This window comes from Camarhynchus parvulus, chromosome 7 (genome assembly GCF_901933205.1).
Source record: "Camarhynchus parvulus chromosome 7, STF_HiC, whole genome shotgun sequence".
In the NCBI taxonomy this organism is placed as follows: Eukaryota; Metazoa; Chordata; class Aves; order Passeriformes; family Thraupidae; genus Camarhynchus; species Camarhynchus parvulus.
In genome coordinates this window covers 22,690,112-22,707,587 of record NC_044577.1, presented here as the reverse complement: position 1 = coordinate 22,707,587, position 17,476 = coordinate 22,690,112, and the positions used below count along the sequence as shown (strand labels likewise).

Here is a 17,476-nt window from a genome sequence, read left to right as displayed (position 1 = left end):
GATCGCTGCTCCGCAGGGCTCATCCAGCCTCAAAGGGCCATGTGGCACCAGGGAGGCAAAAAGGGAGGGTGGAGGAGATGCACCACAGGCCGTAGGAGGACGGGTGGAGGCAATCAGTATGTGGCCTCGTAGTTCTTTGTGTCTCCAGCTGGATGGATGTACTCAGCCCACGGGTGAAGGACAGATGAACCACAAACCCACCTTTCCTCCCCCTCCCCACTCTCCTCCCAGATAATGCACGGATCCAGCCACACAGACATCCTTGACTTTTTCTTCCCTGACTACAGACAGGCTCCCAGCCTTTCTGTTCTTTCCCTTCCCTCTCTCAGGCCAGGTCAACCTGCCCTAGAGCTTCTGCACAGACAGTGCCACTGCCCACCCCTGAAAATGCAGCATCTCCTCCGCAGGAAGGTCCTGGCACCGTGATTCAAGTCCAGTGTGGGCAGCTGGTTCTGCTCCACAGCCCCAAAAGGCTGGGGGGCAGCCAGGGCATGGCAGTATCATCACCAGTAATCCTGCACTCCAGTTCTGAGCCCCCCAGCTTCCATCACACCCATCAGCACCAACACCACGACCAGCTGCACCCCTTAAACCTTTCCAAGTGGGGCAGAGAGATTTTGGGGGTACAGAGGGACCTTGGCCACTGACAGCAATGGAAGTAGTTCCCAAGCTACATCCCCCCCTGCCAGAGCTGCATAGCACGAACCAGGCTGCAGACTCTTGTTTTTCCAGCTCCCTGACGAGGTTTCCTGGAAGGTCCCGCGAGCAGTGTTAAACACTTTCTTTTGGAGGAAAAAATGACTCTTCCCTGGCGGGGGGCCAGGCAGCTGACTCAGGGACGGAAGACGGCCCTAACACGATAGTGTGAAATCAGAGCAGCCCTATCTGCAAGCAAAACACTTCCGAGCCGGGACAGCTTAACCAGGCCCACGCCGCCGCACCCGCACCCCGGCAGCTCCCACACCAACAACCCCCTCACCACAGAGCACAGGAGGGTAATAACACCGAGCCCAAGTCCTACAAAGTCAGGGCCTTCTCCTTGTTGTTGATTTTCCACTCCTGAATCCCTGCTGGCAGTATCCTAAGGAGGCAGCTGAGCCCCAAAGCCTCCCGTAGGCTTGAAGATGTCTCAGGACCACGCAGCAAGGTCCTCTCTGGGCACTTGGTATGGGAAAGAGTGAGAATTTCTCCCAGAGACTCAGAGCTTCTTCATTCAGCCAGTAAAGCCGGGAGCCAGTAGCATTTGTCTCCACAACACCTCCCATACTGGGGAAAGGGGTAAGAGAGGGAGGAAAACCCTTTCCATGGAGGGAAAAAGAGAAAAGCAGCATATCCAGGGGCAGTGTCAATGCTGGACAGGCTGAGACACCGCTTGGAGACAGGGGGAAAGGCACAGCCCTCCGGTCTGAAGGCAGTGATGGTACTGGCTGGTCTCGAGAAGCAGGGCAAAAGCCAGGATGGGGGCTGGGAGAACAACGGCAGAGGAATAGAAAGGAAAAGGGAATAAATAAATATAAATGTAACCACGTGGTGCCAAGGGAGAAAATAGACAGGGAAGGCTTTAATTACTCTTTGGGCTGGGTACTGCCCCATGGCTGGGAGAAATGTCTCCAAGAGAGGTGAGGATGGGGCACAGTGCAGTTCATGGCAGAGACAGAAAGCCCCAGCTGCTACATCCCACTTTCCTCAGAACCTCTGACGAGGAGGGGACACGGAGGGCTGGTGGCCACCCCCCCTCCCCCGAGAGCAGTAGCAGGGCAGTAAGCAAGAAACAGCCTGTGACAGCTCAGCCATCAGCCAAGCCCTTGTCCTAGGGTTGCTCTGCCCCACACCTGATTGTTCATCCTGTCCTCACCCCATGTACCTCCTGGGCTCTGATGCCACAAGACAAATCCTGCTATTTGCTGCCACTCCGAAGCCTCCTCCACTATCCCCGGGCCACATTATCTCTCATATGACTATATGACTTTGTCACCTGAGAAGCTGAATATAAAACAAAACAAAACTAAACTAAACTAAACTAAACTAAACTAAACTAGAAAATAGAAAATAGAAAATAGAATAAAAACTAAGAGATAATGGAACAGAACGCCTTAGCCAAACCAGCCACCCTCAAAGCAGTAGGCTCTCAGCACCCCATTTGCAAAGAGTCTGCAGCTCCCAGCAAGGTCAGATTTCATCCCTGAAGGTCGGAGTAGCTCCTGCCTGGCAGACTGTGCCATCCCATCGTGGGCTGGGTTTGCCCTGGGCTCAGCCCCGGACGCAGCTCTGCCATGGCTCTTTCTGCTCCGGCTGTACGGAGGCAGCCGCGGGAAGCACCGAGCCCAGCCTGGTCCCAGCCCTGCTGCCAGACTCGCTGCCCTAGAGGAGAAATGCTCTGTCCTCTCTCTCTAGCACCCTGTGACTATATCCAGTAAAAAAACTGGTCCAGGGCAAGAGTGACAGTACTGAGGGGGTGAGCTTGCATCCCCAAAATCCCAAATCCTGTTCACGGCTCTGCACCGGTGCAGAAGATCAGGCTGAGGCATCACCGTGTCTCCCACAGCATCCCACCTGCTGCCTCCACTCCCCACCCAGAGTTCTGGCCCCAGTGCATTTCTGGAGCATCAGCCCGCAGAGAAGACCCTGGAGTCCCGGGACCCTTTGCAGGATGTAGGGTGTGAGCAGAATCTCACGGGGAAAAGTTTAGCCTCCTTATCTCTGGTTTCATCCTGTAACCAGATAGGATGGCACGGAGCAACCCCAGTCCAAGCCGTGGGTCACTACAACCATGAATTCACCACCCAGCCCCGAGACCAAAGAGAAGCAAAGTCAGGACTTACCAAAAGGGACGGGGATTAAAAGATCCGAGGCGAAGGGAAGGAGCAGGCAGCAAAATCCCTTTCCTTCACCCCTTCCAGCACCAGAGCCTTCCAGGGGCACCCGGTGTGGCGGCAGCTCCAACGGCGTCCACAGGCAGCCCCGTGTGTCCGTCCAGGACAGGAGCCGACGGCCTGGAGCTGGCTTGGGCTGGCGTTTGTCCCTTTGGCTCTGCTTTCCCTCTCGCGGAGGGAGCTACTCCCTTCCAGCGCCGTGTCCCGCGGGGCCGCGAGAGGGGTACCCGGCCGGCGGCGGGGCGCCGGGAGGGGCGGGATACGGGGAACCCCGGGACACGGGGAGCTGGAGGAGAGGATGGAGGAGCCGAAGGTGGGAGAGGCCCGAGATGGGATGGAGGCGAAGAGGTGCGGCTGTGCTCCCCTCCGCCCCGGACCACACAGGGACCACAGGGAGGAGCGGGAGGGGAAGGGGAGCGGCGCGGGGAGGGCGGCGGGGCCGCCCAAGCTCCAGCCCCAGCCCGAGTTAACCTCAGTGAGGTGCGGAGAGGGTGGGAGCCATGGAGGGAGGACAGCCAGACAGACAGCTTCCAGCTATGAATATTAACTACTTCCTCCACAGGCAGGGCTCCGCCGCGTTAACTGTTTCCTAGGCAGGACAGACAGCCGGACAGCTGGACAGCCTGCCCACCTTGCACCGTCCACTGAGGATCACCCCGCTGGGTGAGCCCCTCATTTGAGACACCCAGCCCTGCCCAGCCCCTGTGTGCATGCGTCACACCTGTCCCCAAAGAGCAGCGACACATTCAGGGTGGGGATGTCCTTCCGAGCCACACATGATGCTGAAACCCAGACGGGTCTGCAAATTCAAGTGTCTTGCTGGAGACTTGAGTTTCTCCATCTGAAATAACTACACAGCTAAAAAAAGGGGTGGAAACCAGCCATGGACAAGCCACCGACCCTGCCGACCCATTTTCACAATCCCCTTGCCTGCCCTGCCAGCACCATGGGCATAGCACGGACATTCCAGCCCTGTTTTTGGGATGTACACACTGCCCTGCTCTGTGACAGGAGGTATGGCATAATTCTATCCACTCCAGAGCTCTCTTGAGATCAAACTGCTCCACCCCAAGCAAAATCCACACTGGAATGGTGCTCACAATTTGCTCGCCCAGGTGACAGCAAGCCCACCCCACATTCAGGCCCCTGCCTGAAGCCATGCTCAGGACTCCACTCCTCAATTGATCCAATATACTCAGCAAAACGTGAGGCTCCCTCCGCTCTAATCCCCCAAACCGTGTTTCCCACACCCCCACGGATGACGGCAGGGGATGAGAGCAGTGTTTCCAGCAGGCCCCCTGACTCACGGCCCTGTTTGCTCCCAGATGCTCCCACACGCCAAGCCAGCGTCCTTCCAAAACCTCCTGCTTATTTTTTGTCCCGGCTGTCTCAGCTGCAGGAGGACAGAGACAGAGCTCCCCACTCCTGCCGTGGGACAGCCCCAGCCCTAAGCACAGAACTGCTACAAGTTTTGACTTCAAGGACAGTTTAAAGGGGGAAGAGAAGGGGCTGAGTTTCTACCAGCTGGTCTCTCTTTCCTTGCATCCCAGCTGGTTCCTGGTCCCACTGGGAACAACCCCCACCCCCCACCCTACATGACAACCCCAAATACCAGGTCAGAGGACAGATCCTGCCCTGGAAATAGCCACACTGCAGCTGAAATATCTAGCCAAGCCTGTAGATGCTCCAACATTTCACCCAAGGGGAATAATCAGAAGCAAGGGGGACACTCCCTGTGAATTCCCATCCAGCCCATGCAGATCCCCACTGCCCTCCAAAATGCCCACCTCAACACACCCTTACCTCGCAGCAGATGGAGCAGAGAGCAGCGAAGAGGGGCAGAATAAGGAAGGGGAAGTGAATTCCTTCAGCTTTAGTCAGCTGGTGAAGGCCAGAGGAGAGCCAGTGGCCCCCCTCCCCACCGAGCCTGGCCTAGGGACCGATCCAGCTGCCGGGGGAGAGCAGCAGCCTGCCAGCAGCTCCAGCAATGGATTTAACAGCTCTGGCCTGGACCATCTGGCTCTCTACCTCTGCACAGCCTGGCCTGCCCTCCTGGGCAGCCTCAGCCCCTCCTGACAAGTGGGACAGGATTTGACCCAACTAGGAAAGGTGTACCCTGTGAGATGCTGGCCCTCCTGTGGGACAAACAGATGACAGCAACCCCACCAAGGGGCTTTCTCCTGCATGGAAAAGTGCAGGATCAGCATCTAGGCCCATTTGTGGGGCTCCAGGACCCCCTGACCTTTGCCACATGTGGTTCAGGCTCTGATGTGACCTCCCCTCACTGGAAGGGTGGGATGCCCATCCCAGTCCCCACCCCAGCCAGCCCTGCCCTGCAAGTGGGGATGTGTGGGAAGACAGGGATGAGCTGCAGGGGAGCCCTATGCCAGAACCATGACTCAGGTGGGGATTTAGCAACTCTCTCGCAGATGCTGGATTTGGCCAGGCCCTGGTCACTCTCTTCCCAGCCTGGTAAAGAGACAGGGCAGGCAGTGCCATCCCAGGGTGGGTCCAAGGACCAGTGGTTACAGGGAGCTGCTGTAACCATTTCACATTTTCTCACACCACCTCGGGATGGCAGAGCTTGGGGTTCCCCCCAACAGTCACACATCCCAGAGGGACAACCTGTCCACTGACTCCATGCCAGCCTCAGCACCCTGTTATCTATCAGCACTGGTTTTCTCAGCAAAACCAAACCAGGCCATAAATTATCTCCAGAGTTACAGCATCTGCAGAACCCCAAAATTTCTCTGCAGTGATCCTCCAACCAGCTGCAAGCCCAGCAGTGCCACATCCAGCTGCCAGCCTCCTCCTGCCTCTCTGGAGCCAGCTTGGCACCCCAAGGAGAGCTACCAACATGCTGGCAACTGCAAAATCAGCCAGAGGATGAAGCATGCCATCACCTCCCTTCAGCCTTCAAACACCCTCAGCCAATAAATGGCTATGGGAACTGCAGCAAGAACCTGCCAAGCAGCCACCACTGACCCCAAAGCCCCTTCAAGGAGGAGGAAGGAGGGCAGGCAGAGCACTTGCCTTCCCCAGGCTGTGTGGACACAGCTGAGGGGTGGAAGGACAGGCTGTGGGGCATCCCACTCTCCCTAAGGGCCACGGGGCAGCCCAAACATGGTGGGCAGCAGAGACCCTGCCTGAGTAAAGCAGGAGGGTGAGTTCACTGATGAGGCCAGCCTGTCCCATGGAAGTGGCTCACAGAGAGCCTGTTGAATCCAGCTGTGTCCCCTCAGCCAGAGAGCAAGATGTGGTGGTACAGATCCCCCTCTCGTGCCCCCTGGTCTGGAAGAACTCAGTCAACCGATGACCCCACTGCAAATGAGATTCCCCTTCTCCAAGTCCCCACAGACAAGCACAGCAGAGGTGAGGGGAACACCAGGACAGGCACCATCCCCAGCCACCCGCCTGTCCCTCCAGCTCTGGGGTCCCACAGGACCATCCCACCCTGGCAGGCACCCCCCAGCCCTTATGTGTGCTCCATGCTGAGACAAAGCTGCTGGAGAAAGGGCATCCACCTGCAGTGAGAGGGGCCGTGGCCAGCAGAGAGGCGGCATGGGGAACCCACCGTGTGGCAGGCGATCCCGATCCCGTTGGCCGTCCGCGGGGAGCCTTCGGCGGGTGGCAGGACGGGCAGTGGCGGGGACAAGGAGCAGCGGCTGAGCCCAGCCCGGCGTGGGTCCTGGTGCCAACCTCACCCCCCTCCGCCCCCGGACGCCGCTTGCTCACGCCTGGTGGTGCCAAAAATGCGGCGTGCAATTCCCTGACCAAATAAGGCAAGAACGACCATAAACAGGGACCCCCCCTGCACAGCCAGACACCAAGTCCCCATCCTGGCTTGGGACAGGCTGAAAAAGAGAAAAAGTGACAACAGAGAGGGGAAAAAGCTGGGAGCCCCTCAAGCTGACTCCCACCACCACTGCTCAAAGTGCCCCGTGGGACAGCTGGGAAAGACCCCTTACAGATGGGCTTCTTGCAGCTGCTTCTGCTGGCACGGGTCAGAGGGCAGCCTTCTGCCTACAGCTTCACCCTTGCACAGTCCCGGATCATCTCCAAACTGGGACAGTGTTTACAAATTCAAGGTGCCCTCGCTCCCTACTGCCACCCTTCCCGGCACAGAGGACAGCCCAGTCAGTGCATGGAGGGACCTCCACAGCCCTGACACCTGCTAAGACCCCTAAGGGGGAATGGAGAGGAGCCCTGGGGTACTTCTGCAGCCCCAATATTCACCAAGACCCCCACAAGAGTACAGAGATGAGTCCTGGGGTACCCCTGCACCCCTGTGAGGGGCTGGGGTGCAGAAACTTTGGCCCAGGGTCAGAGGGGAACACATGCAATGAGGCACTCAGGTCTCTGCAGACAGGAGGGACTGCCAGGCAGTCTTGCTGGATTGAGGCTGGACCCACAGCTCCCCAGGCTGCACATAGCCCACATCTGAGCCTGCACATCACGAGTTGCCTGCTTACTGCCCTGTGCCAAGGCAAGTGCCCGTGCCAGCTCCACAGAGCCGCCCCAGGTCTGGTTCCATGTGACCACCACAGCACAGACACTCTTGCCACCCTAGGCACCCAGAGCCCCCAGTGCGAGCACCGCCATCCACTGCTCCCACTCAAAGCAGCTGGTGACCTTCAGGGACATCAGGGACTGCAGCTGTCCCTGCTCCAGGGATGTCTCTCCTGATCTGGCCAGGAAAGCCCAGGCATCTGCTTGGCCACGGGTGGCCTTGCCTCCAGGACAGGGGCCCACCACCCTTCGACACACAAGTACTGCCCATTCCTGCCAAGTGGGTGACAGCAGTCAACTTGCTGCAACAAAATGGGTGCTCAAAGGGCTTATCCCAGCTCTGAGAGATGCAGCAGACTCCCAAAGGCCAGTAAGACATCCTCATCTCCTAGGGGTAACTAAGGTACATCTACATCCTGCCACGCTTGCAGCTGGGATACCTAATGGTCCTGCAAAACATGGGGTTTGGATTTCTTAAAGTTCTGGGGCATAAACAAGGGCTGGACTCTGCATGTACAAACAGCACTTTGACAGCTAACTGTTGCAAAGAAGAGCCTAAGCTCTCTGGCACTGTGGCAGAAGGCAAAGTCCATGAGATTTTGCTCTCCCATCCCATGGCCACACTGCTCCCATCAGCAGCTCCCACTGCCCAGCAGTGTCCCCTGTCCTGGGGTAGGGGCTATTTCCATGTGGACACTTTGGCCAACCACCTTGTGAGCCCTAACCTTTCTCCAGGTGCTTGCTGGGCAGGGGTGGCTCAGCCCAGGCCCCCTCTGCACTGTCCTCACGCTGGATGTTGAAGTTCTCGTAGGAGTCCCACCGGATGAGTGGGTCAGACGTGTTGTAGTCCACAGAAACACTGGGCCCGTTCTCCAGGTGCTCCATGCCTGGAAAGAGGCAGGATGGTCAGGTAGGATGACAATGGAACCAGCAAGGATGGGATGAGGGAATAGGTGGAGGAAAGAGCATGCAAGGAAAAAAGTGCAGGAGCCATAGGGCAAGGCAGGGGACTCCTGTAGGAAAGGCAGCACCAAGAGATGGATGAGCACAAGATGTACATTGAGACTCACAAACAAGGTGTACAAGACTGCCTGGGGCTTTTGGGATTGCCTAGAGACCAGCACACAGACTGGCAGTGAGTGTGCATGGGTCTGGGCTTTCTGAGCAAGGGAGTCCTTCATTCCCAAACATTCCTTCCATCTCTCCTGGGCCATCAAGGGCTTTGGAGAACAGCCTCCTGGGGAAGAAAGTGAGAGAGACAGGGCAACCACAGGTGCTCCTAGATCAGCCTTACTGCTTGAATGCCTCACCCTACCCTGGTGACAAAGGGACTGCAATGGGGCAGGTGGAGGTGACAAGGGGGGAGCAGGGGATACAGCTGAGGAGAAGGAAAGGAGACAGCATCCACCTCCAAACCCCATGGCACTGAGCCAGCCATACCTTGGATCTTCTCGGGGCCATAGGAGAACACAAACTCCACCTTCCCATACTCAGGGAAGCGGTCATCTGGCAAGGAGAGAGCAGAATAAAGGGACTACTGCCATCCATAGCTCCAGTAGCAGCCAGCCACCCCAAACATGCCTGCAGACCAGCTTGAGGCTGGGAGCTGCTAGGGGATGTCCCTGCATGGGGCAGTGCATCTTAGCCCCCAGAACAACCCGAGGCAGCCCCTCTGCAGCAGTAATGGTTTTGGTACTGAAAGGGATGATGGTGCCACCACTTCCCAAGCAGCACCACACCCTGCAGATGGAGCAGGGGTGCCCTGTTTTGGTGGGGGTGGATCTGGGATGGGTGCCCAGATGTCCCCATGATGATACCAGAGTTCCAGGGGCAGGAGGATGAGGGAGTTTGGAGCAGGGAAGTGCCAGGGCAGTTACCTCTGAAGGCCTCATCCAGGTCCTCCTTGCCAAAGACGACGTCAAGATCATGCACAGCACACGTGTGGAACTGCACACGGAAAATCACGTCACGGGTAGGGCTGCGAAACTTCTTGTGGTAGCACTTCAGCTGCAGAGGGAAACAGGGATGGGCCATCAGGATAAGCCCCCAGATCTGGACAAGAGGGAATCTGGGGGTCCTGAGGCAAGGCAACCACACAACCCCTGTATGCTTCCTACGCCAGGAGCTGAGCTGAGGATCCTTACCAAGATATCGCCCTTGAGCAGCAAGCCAGGCTCAATGGTGATGCAGATGCCCGTCTGGCTGTCTCCTTGCACATTGCTGCAGAGAGGAACAGCAGGAGGATGTGAGCTGTGGTACAGAGACGCCTGCCCCCCAGAAAACTCCTAGCACCACCTCAACCAGCTCTTCCACCCAAATCCACGCAGAAAAGGTGCAAAGCACAAAGCTCACCCTCCCTGTGACTGAGGGGGGTCCCATCCAACACCTCAAGGAGCACCCATTCCCAGTGGAAGGAGGACGGGAAGGGGAAACTGAGGCAGAGCTCAGCAAGGGTGCAAAAACTGCTGGGTGGGAGGGTTTGCCCAGGTTCCAAGTGCCGAGGCTGGGCTATCAGTCATCCACGTGGCTCCCATGGCTCAACTGGGGCTTAGGACACAGAGGGAGAAATCTCTGGGAAGACTCTTCTCCCTGCCTCAGTTTCCCTGTGGGAAGCCCTCCCCTCCTGGTGCACGGCCGACAGGCTGCCGACGGGCGGTGGCGTCAGCAGCGAGGAACAAGGGAAGAAAGGAGTAGGATTTCACAGGCAAGATAAACCTGGAGTTTATTACAGGCATCCCATAAACAGTCTATTAAAAGCTGAAAGGCAAGGCTGGGATGGCAGTAAATCTCAGCTAACGGGGACCCAAGGCTGTACAGAAGTGAGATCCCGGTCCTGGGGGTTGAGATGGGAATATCCCAGAGGTGAGGTGCTCTGGTCCCTCCAGGGAGACCAGGAGCCAGTGGTCCCCACCCAGACTGGGATGTGGCACTGGCAGAGTGTTGTGGAGGTTGGAGAAATCAACTCCTGCCTTCCTTCTGCCAGTGCCTGCTCCCAGGATCAGCATCGGAAAAAAATTGTAGGGAGATTAAAACAAGGGGAAAATCTTTTTTTGGATAAAGAAAGGATATTAGCTCAGCTGGTCAGAGCATGGCGCTAATTACACCAAGGTTGTGGGTTCAATCCCCATATGGGCCTTTTACTTCAGAGTTTGACTCAATGATCCTTGTGGGTCCCTTCCAACTAAGAACACTCTGTGATCTGCGAGGACTAATCCAGGCAGGAAGAGCAGTTCTGTAAGCAGGGAGAGAAGAAATGCCTTCATCTCCCAGGGTGCCTTCATCTCCCAGATGTCTCTGTCCCTTTCCTCCCTCCCTCCAGGGACACCCAGCCCCAGGCTCCGGCAGCCCCAGGCTCCCTCTGCTGATACACGGAGTCACTACAGCCCTCTCAGCACAAGGGTCCAGTTTGGCCCAGTACACCCAGTTACCACCGCCAAAATAAAGGGAGCCCCTTTTTTTTCCCTGGCCCCCAAACGGACTAATAAGCACAGAGCACAAGAGCACAGGGGATTTGTCCTTGATCCCCTCCATCCTCCCCCGCTTGCCATGCCCCCCATGCTGGGCAGGAGGAAAGCCCCATAGAGGGGAGATAGTTACTAGATCCCCGAGGTGTAGACGGGCTGCATGGCCTGGTAGATTTTCAGGAAGGGCCGACAACCTGGAAGACATCAAGGCGGGGAGAAAAGGCACACTGCTGTTAGCCGGCTGGGCGGAGGGGCCAGGGGAGGGATTAGTCACGGGGGAGAAATCCAAACAGGGAGGGAGCCAAAGCAAACAGCCGCTCCCTGCCCCAGCCAGCCCACACCGACCAAGGGCAACATCTGCAATGGGCAGAAAGGATGCTGTGGATGAGCTGAGAAAGGGCAAAGCCCTTGCAGTTTGGGTCCTCTAGGACCTAGGGCAACTGCTGGGCTGGGGATAGTGCAAAGCCCTCGCAATTTGGGTCCTGTAGGACCTAGTGCAAGTGCTGGGCTGGGGATAGGGCTGGGATGATGATCTGGGTGAGGTACCAGCACCAGACAGGGTACTGCATCCCAATCCTCAGTCTGGAGCCACCCTTGGAAAAGCTGTCAGAAAAACATTGTCACCCCACAGCTCAAGTTAGTGGCCAGCATCGGGAGGGCATCCTCTGAGGGCACCTCTGCCAGAAAAGGGTAGCACTTTTATTATTATGATTGAACAGTCTCTGGGAGGAAAAGGGAAATTCAAATTGCCAAGGAAATGGTGGAAAATATCCGCCAAGGAGGACAAGCCTGGTCAGGCAGTGTGGGATGGTGGTGTGGGAAGAGGCAGGCTCAGGAAGCAGATGGGGGCACCTACCGCCTTTCGACTCAAAGTTGGGGATGCCATGCATGATGACGTGGTGGAGGAAGAGGGGCTTGTTGTTCATCTTGATGCTGCCAGAGAGGAGCCCACTGAAGTAATGGATGTACCTGGAGGGCAGACAGGCAGCTCAGGGGCAGAACCCACAGAGGAACATCCACCTTGGAGCCCTGCATCCAACCACCCTACGGGGAAAAACCCAGCCTGCAAAGGCATGCCAGGACCCACCTCTTCTGGGATGGCTGTCCCACGGGCACCACCTTGTCCTCATAGAAGCGCTTCATGGCAAACCTGTCCAGAGCCTGGTCAGCACTGTGGGCATGAAAGGGCAGATGTGGCTGAAGGAAACTATTGGCACCAGCACCTCAGCACCACTGGGATGGAGGTCACCAGTGAGCCCCAGGGCCACCCCAGGACCTCGTGTCTCTCTCACCTGGCTGAGATGTTGCTGTAGTGCATGTAGGCAGCCACTACCACCCCCAGCCGGCCACGGTTCCCCTGCAGGCACACAGCAGAAGGGGTGTCAGGGGGGCAGCAGGGCCTGTGAGCACCCAGGCACAGACATCCCACAGAGGCACACAGGGATCCCTCTAAGCACACACCAGCCCACAGACGCCCCAACCCTTATTAGAGACACACCAATCTACATGAATGTGCTGACACCTACCCACACCCCAAACCACAAACCACCGCATTCTCCACATCTCTCAGCCTCTGAGGCTGCTCAGCCCAATCCCTGCAGCCCCACAGAGCCCCAGTGCCCCACTGCTGTGCCCCAGTGACAGTCCTGCCCACCTTGTTGTGCAGCACCACCACGTTGTGTGCCGCTGCGTTGAGCCACGTGTCCATGGCTTTGCAAATGCTGCAGATCTTCTCCAGCGCAGGGGTGTGCATGTCAGGCCATCCAAAATCCAGCACCTGAACAGGGGAACAAACAGCCTGGGGTCACAGGCATGCCCCTGTGGAGTTCCCAGCCTGCCAGGGGGCAAAGCCTGCACGCAGGGTAGGCATTACTGTGTTGCTCTGACATGCACCCTCCCATCCCCAACCCCACTGCCCAGACCCCCGGCCCAGGGAGGCCACCATGATCCCAGGCCTCAGGCCACTCACCCCAGGTTACTTGGCTCAGCTTCTGAGGACTCCCCCACTATCAGAGGGATGAGGACAATGCCTTAGGGAGGTCTCCAGGAGATTACAAACAGCCAGTTTTGGGCTGAGAAGGGAGGGCTGGGACGGTAATGGGAGCCAAGCTGAACTACCACAAACACAGTGTGAAGTCTCAGTGCTTTTGTCAGGGTTTTCCCCAGCTGGATAGAATAGAAAAGGTGGCTGTTTTTCCCCTAGACATCTTGTAGCAGAAAGCTGGTCCTGCAGACAGGCCTGCCCTGAGGCCCCTGAGACCTCCCTGCTTCTCACAGCTGTGACCCACCTTGGGGTGAAGTTTGTTGATATCACGTCTCCGCTCAGAGAGGTTGAAAAGCTTGAGGGAAGATGAAAAACAGAGTGAGAGGACATCTTCCTTGCTGCTACCCCACCTCTCCCTCGCCCCAAAGCCTTCCCAAATCCTGCTGTGAGAGGCTTCCCCAGACACATTACCCTGAGTAACATTTTGCCACACGGCAACACAACGACCAAAAACTCCCAGGAGATCTGAAAGGGACTGGTAATCTTCCATGAAGAAAAAGATCTATCCAGCACAATGCAAAGACCCTCCCTCAACAGAGCCCAGATGGGGAGACAAGGATGCAGTATCCATCCTATGCAGGTGCCCATCCCCAGCAGCTGAGCACCCCAGCTCCTCCAGCAGCCTGACAGGGACCTGGCTGTGCCCCTCACCACATAATTGTTGCCATGCTTGGACTTGAGCATGTGGGCCACTTCACGGAGGTTGCTGGAGTAGCTCTGCTCCTCGGCTGCGCTGGGGTAGGAGACAGCGATGATCCGCTCCGTGATGTACACCAGGTCCAGCTCACAGCTGCTCTCCATGGCTGCAGTCAGGCTCATGCTTCTGGGAAAGGAAGGAGACCACTGTCAAGGCACAGGGAAGGGACACAGACACCCTTCCCCACCCTGCCATACAGGCTGGGACACATGGGGACACAGCTGCCTGCAGTCTGTCCCCTGCTCCCAGTCCTCTTGGGGTATCCCCAGGTTGGGGATAGTGGGTCATAACTCCTGTGTCTTCTTCACTGGAGCATCTCCCAGGTATAGCACCTCTGGAGAAGCAGGTCTCAGTGGGAGGGAGCTTCAGGCAGAGCAGAGACAGTCATCAGAAGGGGAAACTGAGGCAAGTACCTGGATGTTTTGCAGCGTGACTGCCCACTCCTGGGGGATTTTGTGGCATCCTAAAGAACCAGAGAGGAGAAGCAAGTTACTGCCATGACCCAGCCACAGCCAGCACAGGGGTCTTGCTAGACCTGGGTGTGATGGTGCTGCCAAAGCATCCCACCTCTATCACACTGCACTGAGCATCCTAACACCCCCAAAATATCGCTGTCTCCAAAGCCCACCAAGCATCCCAATGCCACAAGCAGCTTGACATACCCCACGTGCAAAACCCAACTCTCACAACCCCAGTGCTGCTGGGGCCAGCTACCATGCACACTGTGGGGCCAGTGCCTTGCCAAAAGGTCCCAGAGGACCTTTTGGGAGGATGCTGAGTGGGTGGACACAGGCTCAGGCATGTCACAAGTCCCTCTTGTCTCCATCAGGCTGTGGGCACACCTGGCGGGACAGAGCTGCTTTGGTTCTGCCTGGAGCAGGGGCAGGTTCGCTGCCCAAGCGGCCTCGAGGAGCCAGCCAGGCACGACAGTTTGCTTTGGCCCCAGCTCCACTGAGCCAAACGCCTGGAGGAAATGTTTGAGCTCTTGGAGCAGGAAACTTCTATTTATGCATGTTCTCCGGCCTCGAAAATTTCATCTGCAGCCGGTTTGTTCTGTGACTTTGTGACCCCAGCCGAAAAACAAAGCAGGGTTTCCAAAAAAAGCCGCTGAGGAAAAACACACTCGCACCTCATTAGTTTTAGTATCTCCAGCTAATAAGCAGAAGTCATTTAAAGACTCATCTCACGCAGGCAACACGCCTGGAAGGATCAGGAATAAGAGATACATCCTTCAGCTGATTCCTGGGATGCCCCATTGGTCCCCAGAGCTGCAAGACTGCTGCTACTCTCCTCAGGGCTACAGCATCCCACAACCAGCACACCAAAGGGCACAGGCGGAGGTGAGAGAGCAGTTTCCCTGACATCCTTCACCTGCCACCTTCTGCCCACCCAGCACAGTCCCAGAGCTGCTCCCATGGACAGCCAGCGTCACCCTCCACCAGCTTTGCATGCCCCTCTCAAGCTCAAGTTGTCCTGCAGAGCAACCCTGGGGCCTGGGGACAATGCCACCCCTCCCAGCCAAAGCAGTTCCAGAAGGCAGCAGCTTTGCCTCAGTGCCCAGAGGTGCTTGAACAGTGACAATTCCCCCTACAGTATTTCCTCGGGGTGTCCCAAATTGCCTGCTTATCCCAGGAAATCCCCAGCATTGCTGAGGGCAAATAAGGAGTTAAAATGCAACAAAAAGAGAGGTAAAATCTTTCCTGGGAGAGCCAAGGTGCGTGAAACAAGCCTGAACCTGAATATGGGCTCATCCCTGCATCACCCACCAGTGATCAGGATGGGATCCCCACCATGGCTTGTGAGGGGGGGACAAACATCCCTCAAACATCCCTAACAGAGATCTCTGGGGTCCCACACCCACCAGCCAGGAGAGCCCCATCAGTCCATGTCACCCCATCCAACTGCAGCAGCTTCCCAAAACCACAGCCTTTCCCAACAGAGAGCTGACATGGGGAAACCAGGAATCACCCCCAGCTCCCACATGGGTAAACTGAGGCACAGGAGGGCAAGCAAGGTGGGGACACCAGAGTCCCTGTCCCTCCCCATACCTGGATAGCAGTGAGCCCCTTGCTAATCCATTTCCACGCCACGGCAGGTTCGCTCCTGACACCCTCCAGACCCGGCAGAGCGGGTGCCCACAGCCAGGGCCCTGCAGTGTCCCCTGTCCTGGTGAGAGCCCCTGAGCTGTGCCCTGCTGCCCGGGCTCTGCCATGCTCCCCACCCCCAGCCGCAGCCGTGTCTCTGCTGCCAGCCCCTGCACGAGGAAGAGTCAGCCTGCAATCAGCTGATAGGAGCTGTGCTCCTGTTATTAAACACTCCTGCCTGCCACTGGGCTGGCAGACCTTGCAAACGTCCCCTGTGGAGAGAGACTCCAGCCAAACCAGTATAACCCAGTCCAGCCCAGCACAGGACAGGCTGGTCCCAGTCCTGTTGGGTTGAAGATCCCTCTGCCAACCCCATCAAGAATGTGCCTTCCAGTCCCAAGCTAGCTTGGCATGACCCCAAGCTCCTGGCAGCACCCAAAACCTGCAGGTCCCTTCTGCTTGGAAAGGGTGAAGAAAGGCACAAGAAAGGCTTCAGAAATATCAAGAAACTTCCCTGAAAGACAGCAAAGACAGCAAAGCCAACAAAGGAGGCTTCTAACTGGATTTTCCTGAGGATGCTCTTTCTCAGGGCTGGAAACATGTCCTGGACAACCAAAGGGATTAGGCAAAGCCAGATCTCAGGTGAGGAAGGCTTTCATCCTCTTCCTCATGGGAACCATCATGCCTCCATCCCTTGGGTCCCAGCCCCAACACTCAGGGAGGCCAGCAAGCTGGCTGCAGGCGGGGGGGAAGCTGTCCTCGTTGACTTTGGCAGTGCATTTGTCTACACTGTCTTAGCAATTTCATGTCCACAGATTAAATAACAGATCCCCAGCTCCACGACAGGAAAGTGAGCTTTGCAGCAAAAGCCTCAGCCCCCAGTATGCTGGGCTCCACCACCGCCTCTGCCACCAACCCTGGGCATCTCACTTGGTCCTTGGCATGGCCACCATCACCTTGGCTAGCTGGGAGAGAGGACTTCAAGGTTCCAGGTACACTGGGAAACTACAGGAGCATTCCAGGCTGAGGGATTTTGGCTGCAGGGAGTGTTTGCAGCAATGGGACCGGTATGAGTGACCGCCCAAGAGGTCTTGAGGCAGTGATCAGCCTCCATGACTGGTTACACTTACCAGGACTTCTACCTGCTTGGTGATGCTCTCCCCCAGGGATGGCTGCAGACAGGAGCAAGGAGAAGGTGAGAAAAAGGCAAGCAAGAAAGAAGAGATTGAGAGAGGGACACACACACACAGAGCAAGGCCAGGGTCAAAAGTTCCTCCTGGCTATTTCTGGTGCTTCCTAGGAAATGCACCACCATTCCATTCCCTTCCCTGCCTGCCAACATGTCCTCTCTTCCTAAAGGCTGGGAATCCCCCAAAACCCAAGTGCAGAGCTGGGATACTCAAGTACCATGGATGCTGCCATCCTGCCTCTCAGCCACCACCACTGGCACTGACCACTGTTGCCAATGGGAACCATTTCGCTAAACCCTGAGCTTGTTCCATGATGGGCATCTGGTGCCCCCCACATCTCTGGGATTCCAGATGGATTCTGCATGGTCAGACCCTATAGCTGGGAAGTAAACAACAGGGCAAGCCCAGTGCAGTCCCACGCCCAGCCTGGCAACTGGCCACCACACCAGTAGGACCAGCTCCCCAAGATAAGCCTGATCCCACAGGGCCAGTGAAGGACCCCAGTGGGAGCAGAGCCAGGGTCTGAGAGGCTCAAAACAGGGGAAAATTTGGTGACATGCCACTGGAAAGAGCTCTGAAATGAGGCTGGGGACAGGAATTAACTTCCTGGGGTGG

General features: G+C 56.9%; 1 protein-coding gene across 1 annotated transcript in view; it reads right to left on the bottom strand.

Annotated features, from left to right (window-relative positions):
* TNS1 (tensin 1) overlaps positions 1–17,476 on the bottom strand; it is a 69,467-nt gene that overhangs the window by 27,502 nt on the left and 24,489 nt on the right. Inside the window, 13 exon segments of the mRNA XM_030951899.1 lie at positions 8,108–8,269; positions 8,823–8,888; positions 9,260–9,389; positions 9,527–9,602; positions 10,980–11,040; positions 11,703–11,815; positions 11,934–12,017; positions 12,139–12,203; positions 12,501–12,623; positions 13,135–13,185; positions 13,542–13,713; positions 14,001–14,050; positions 16,802–16,843. Of these exon segments, the coding sequence (XP_030807759.1) occupies positions 8,108–8,269; positions 8,823–8,888; positions 9,260–9,389; positions 9,527–9,602; positions 10,980–11,040; positions 11,703–11,815; positions 11,934–12,017; positions 12,139–12,203; positions 12,501–12,623; positions 13,135–13,185; positions 13,542–13,713; positions 14,001–14,050; positions 16,802–16,843 (1,195 nt within the window).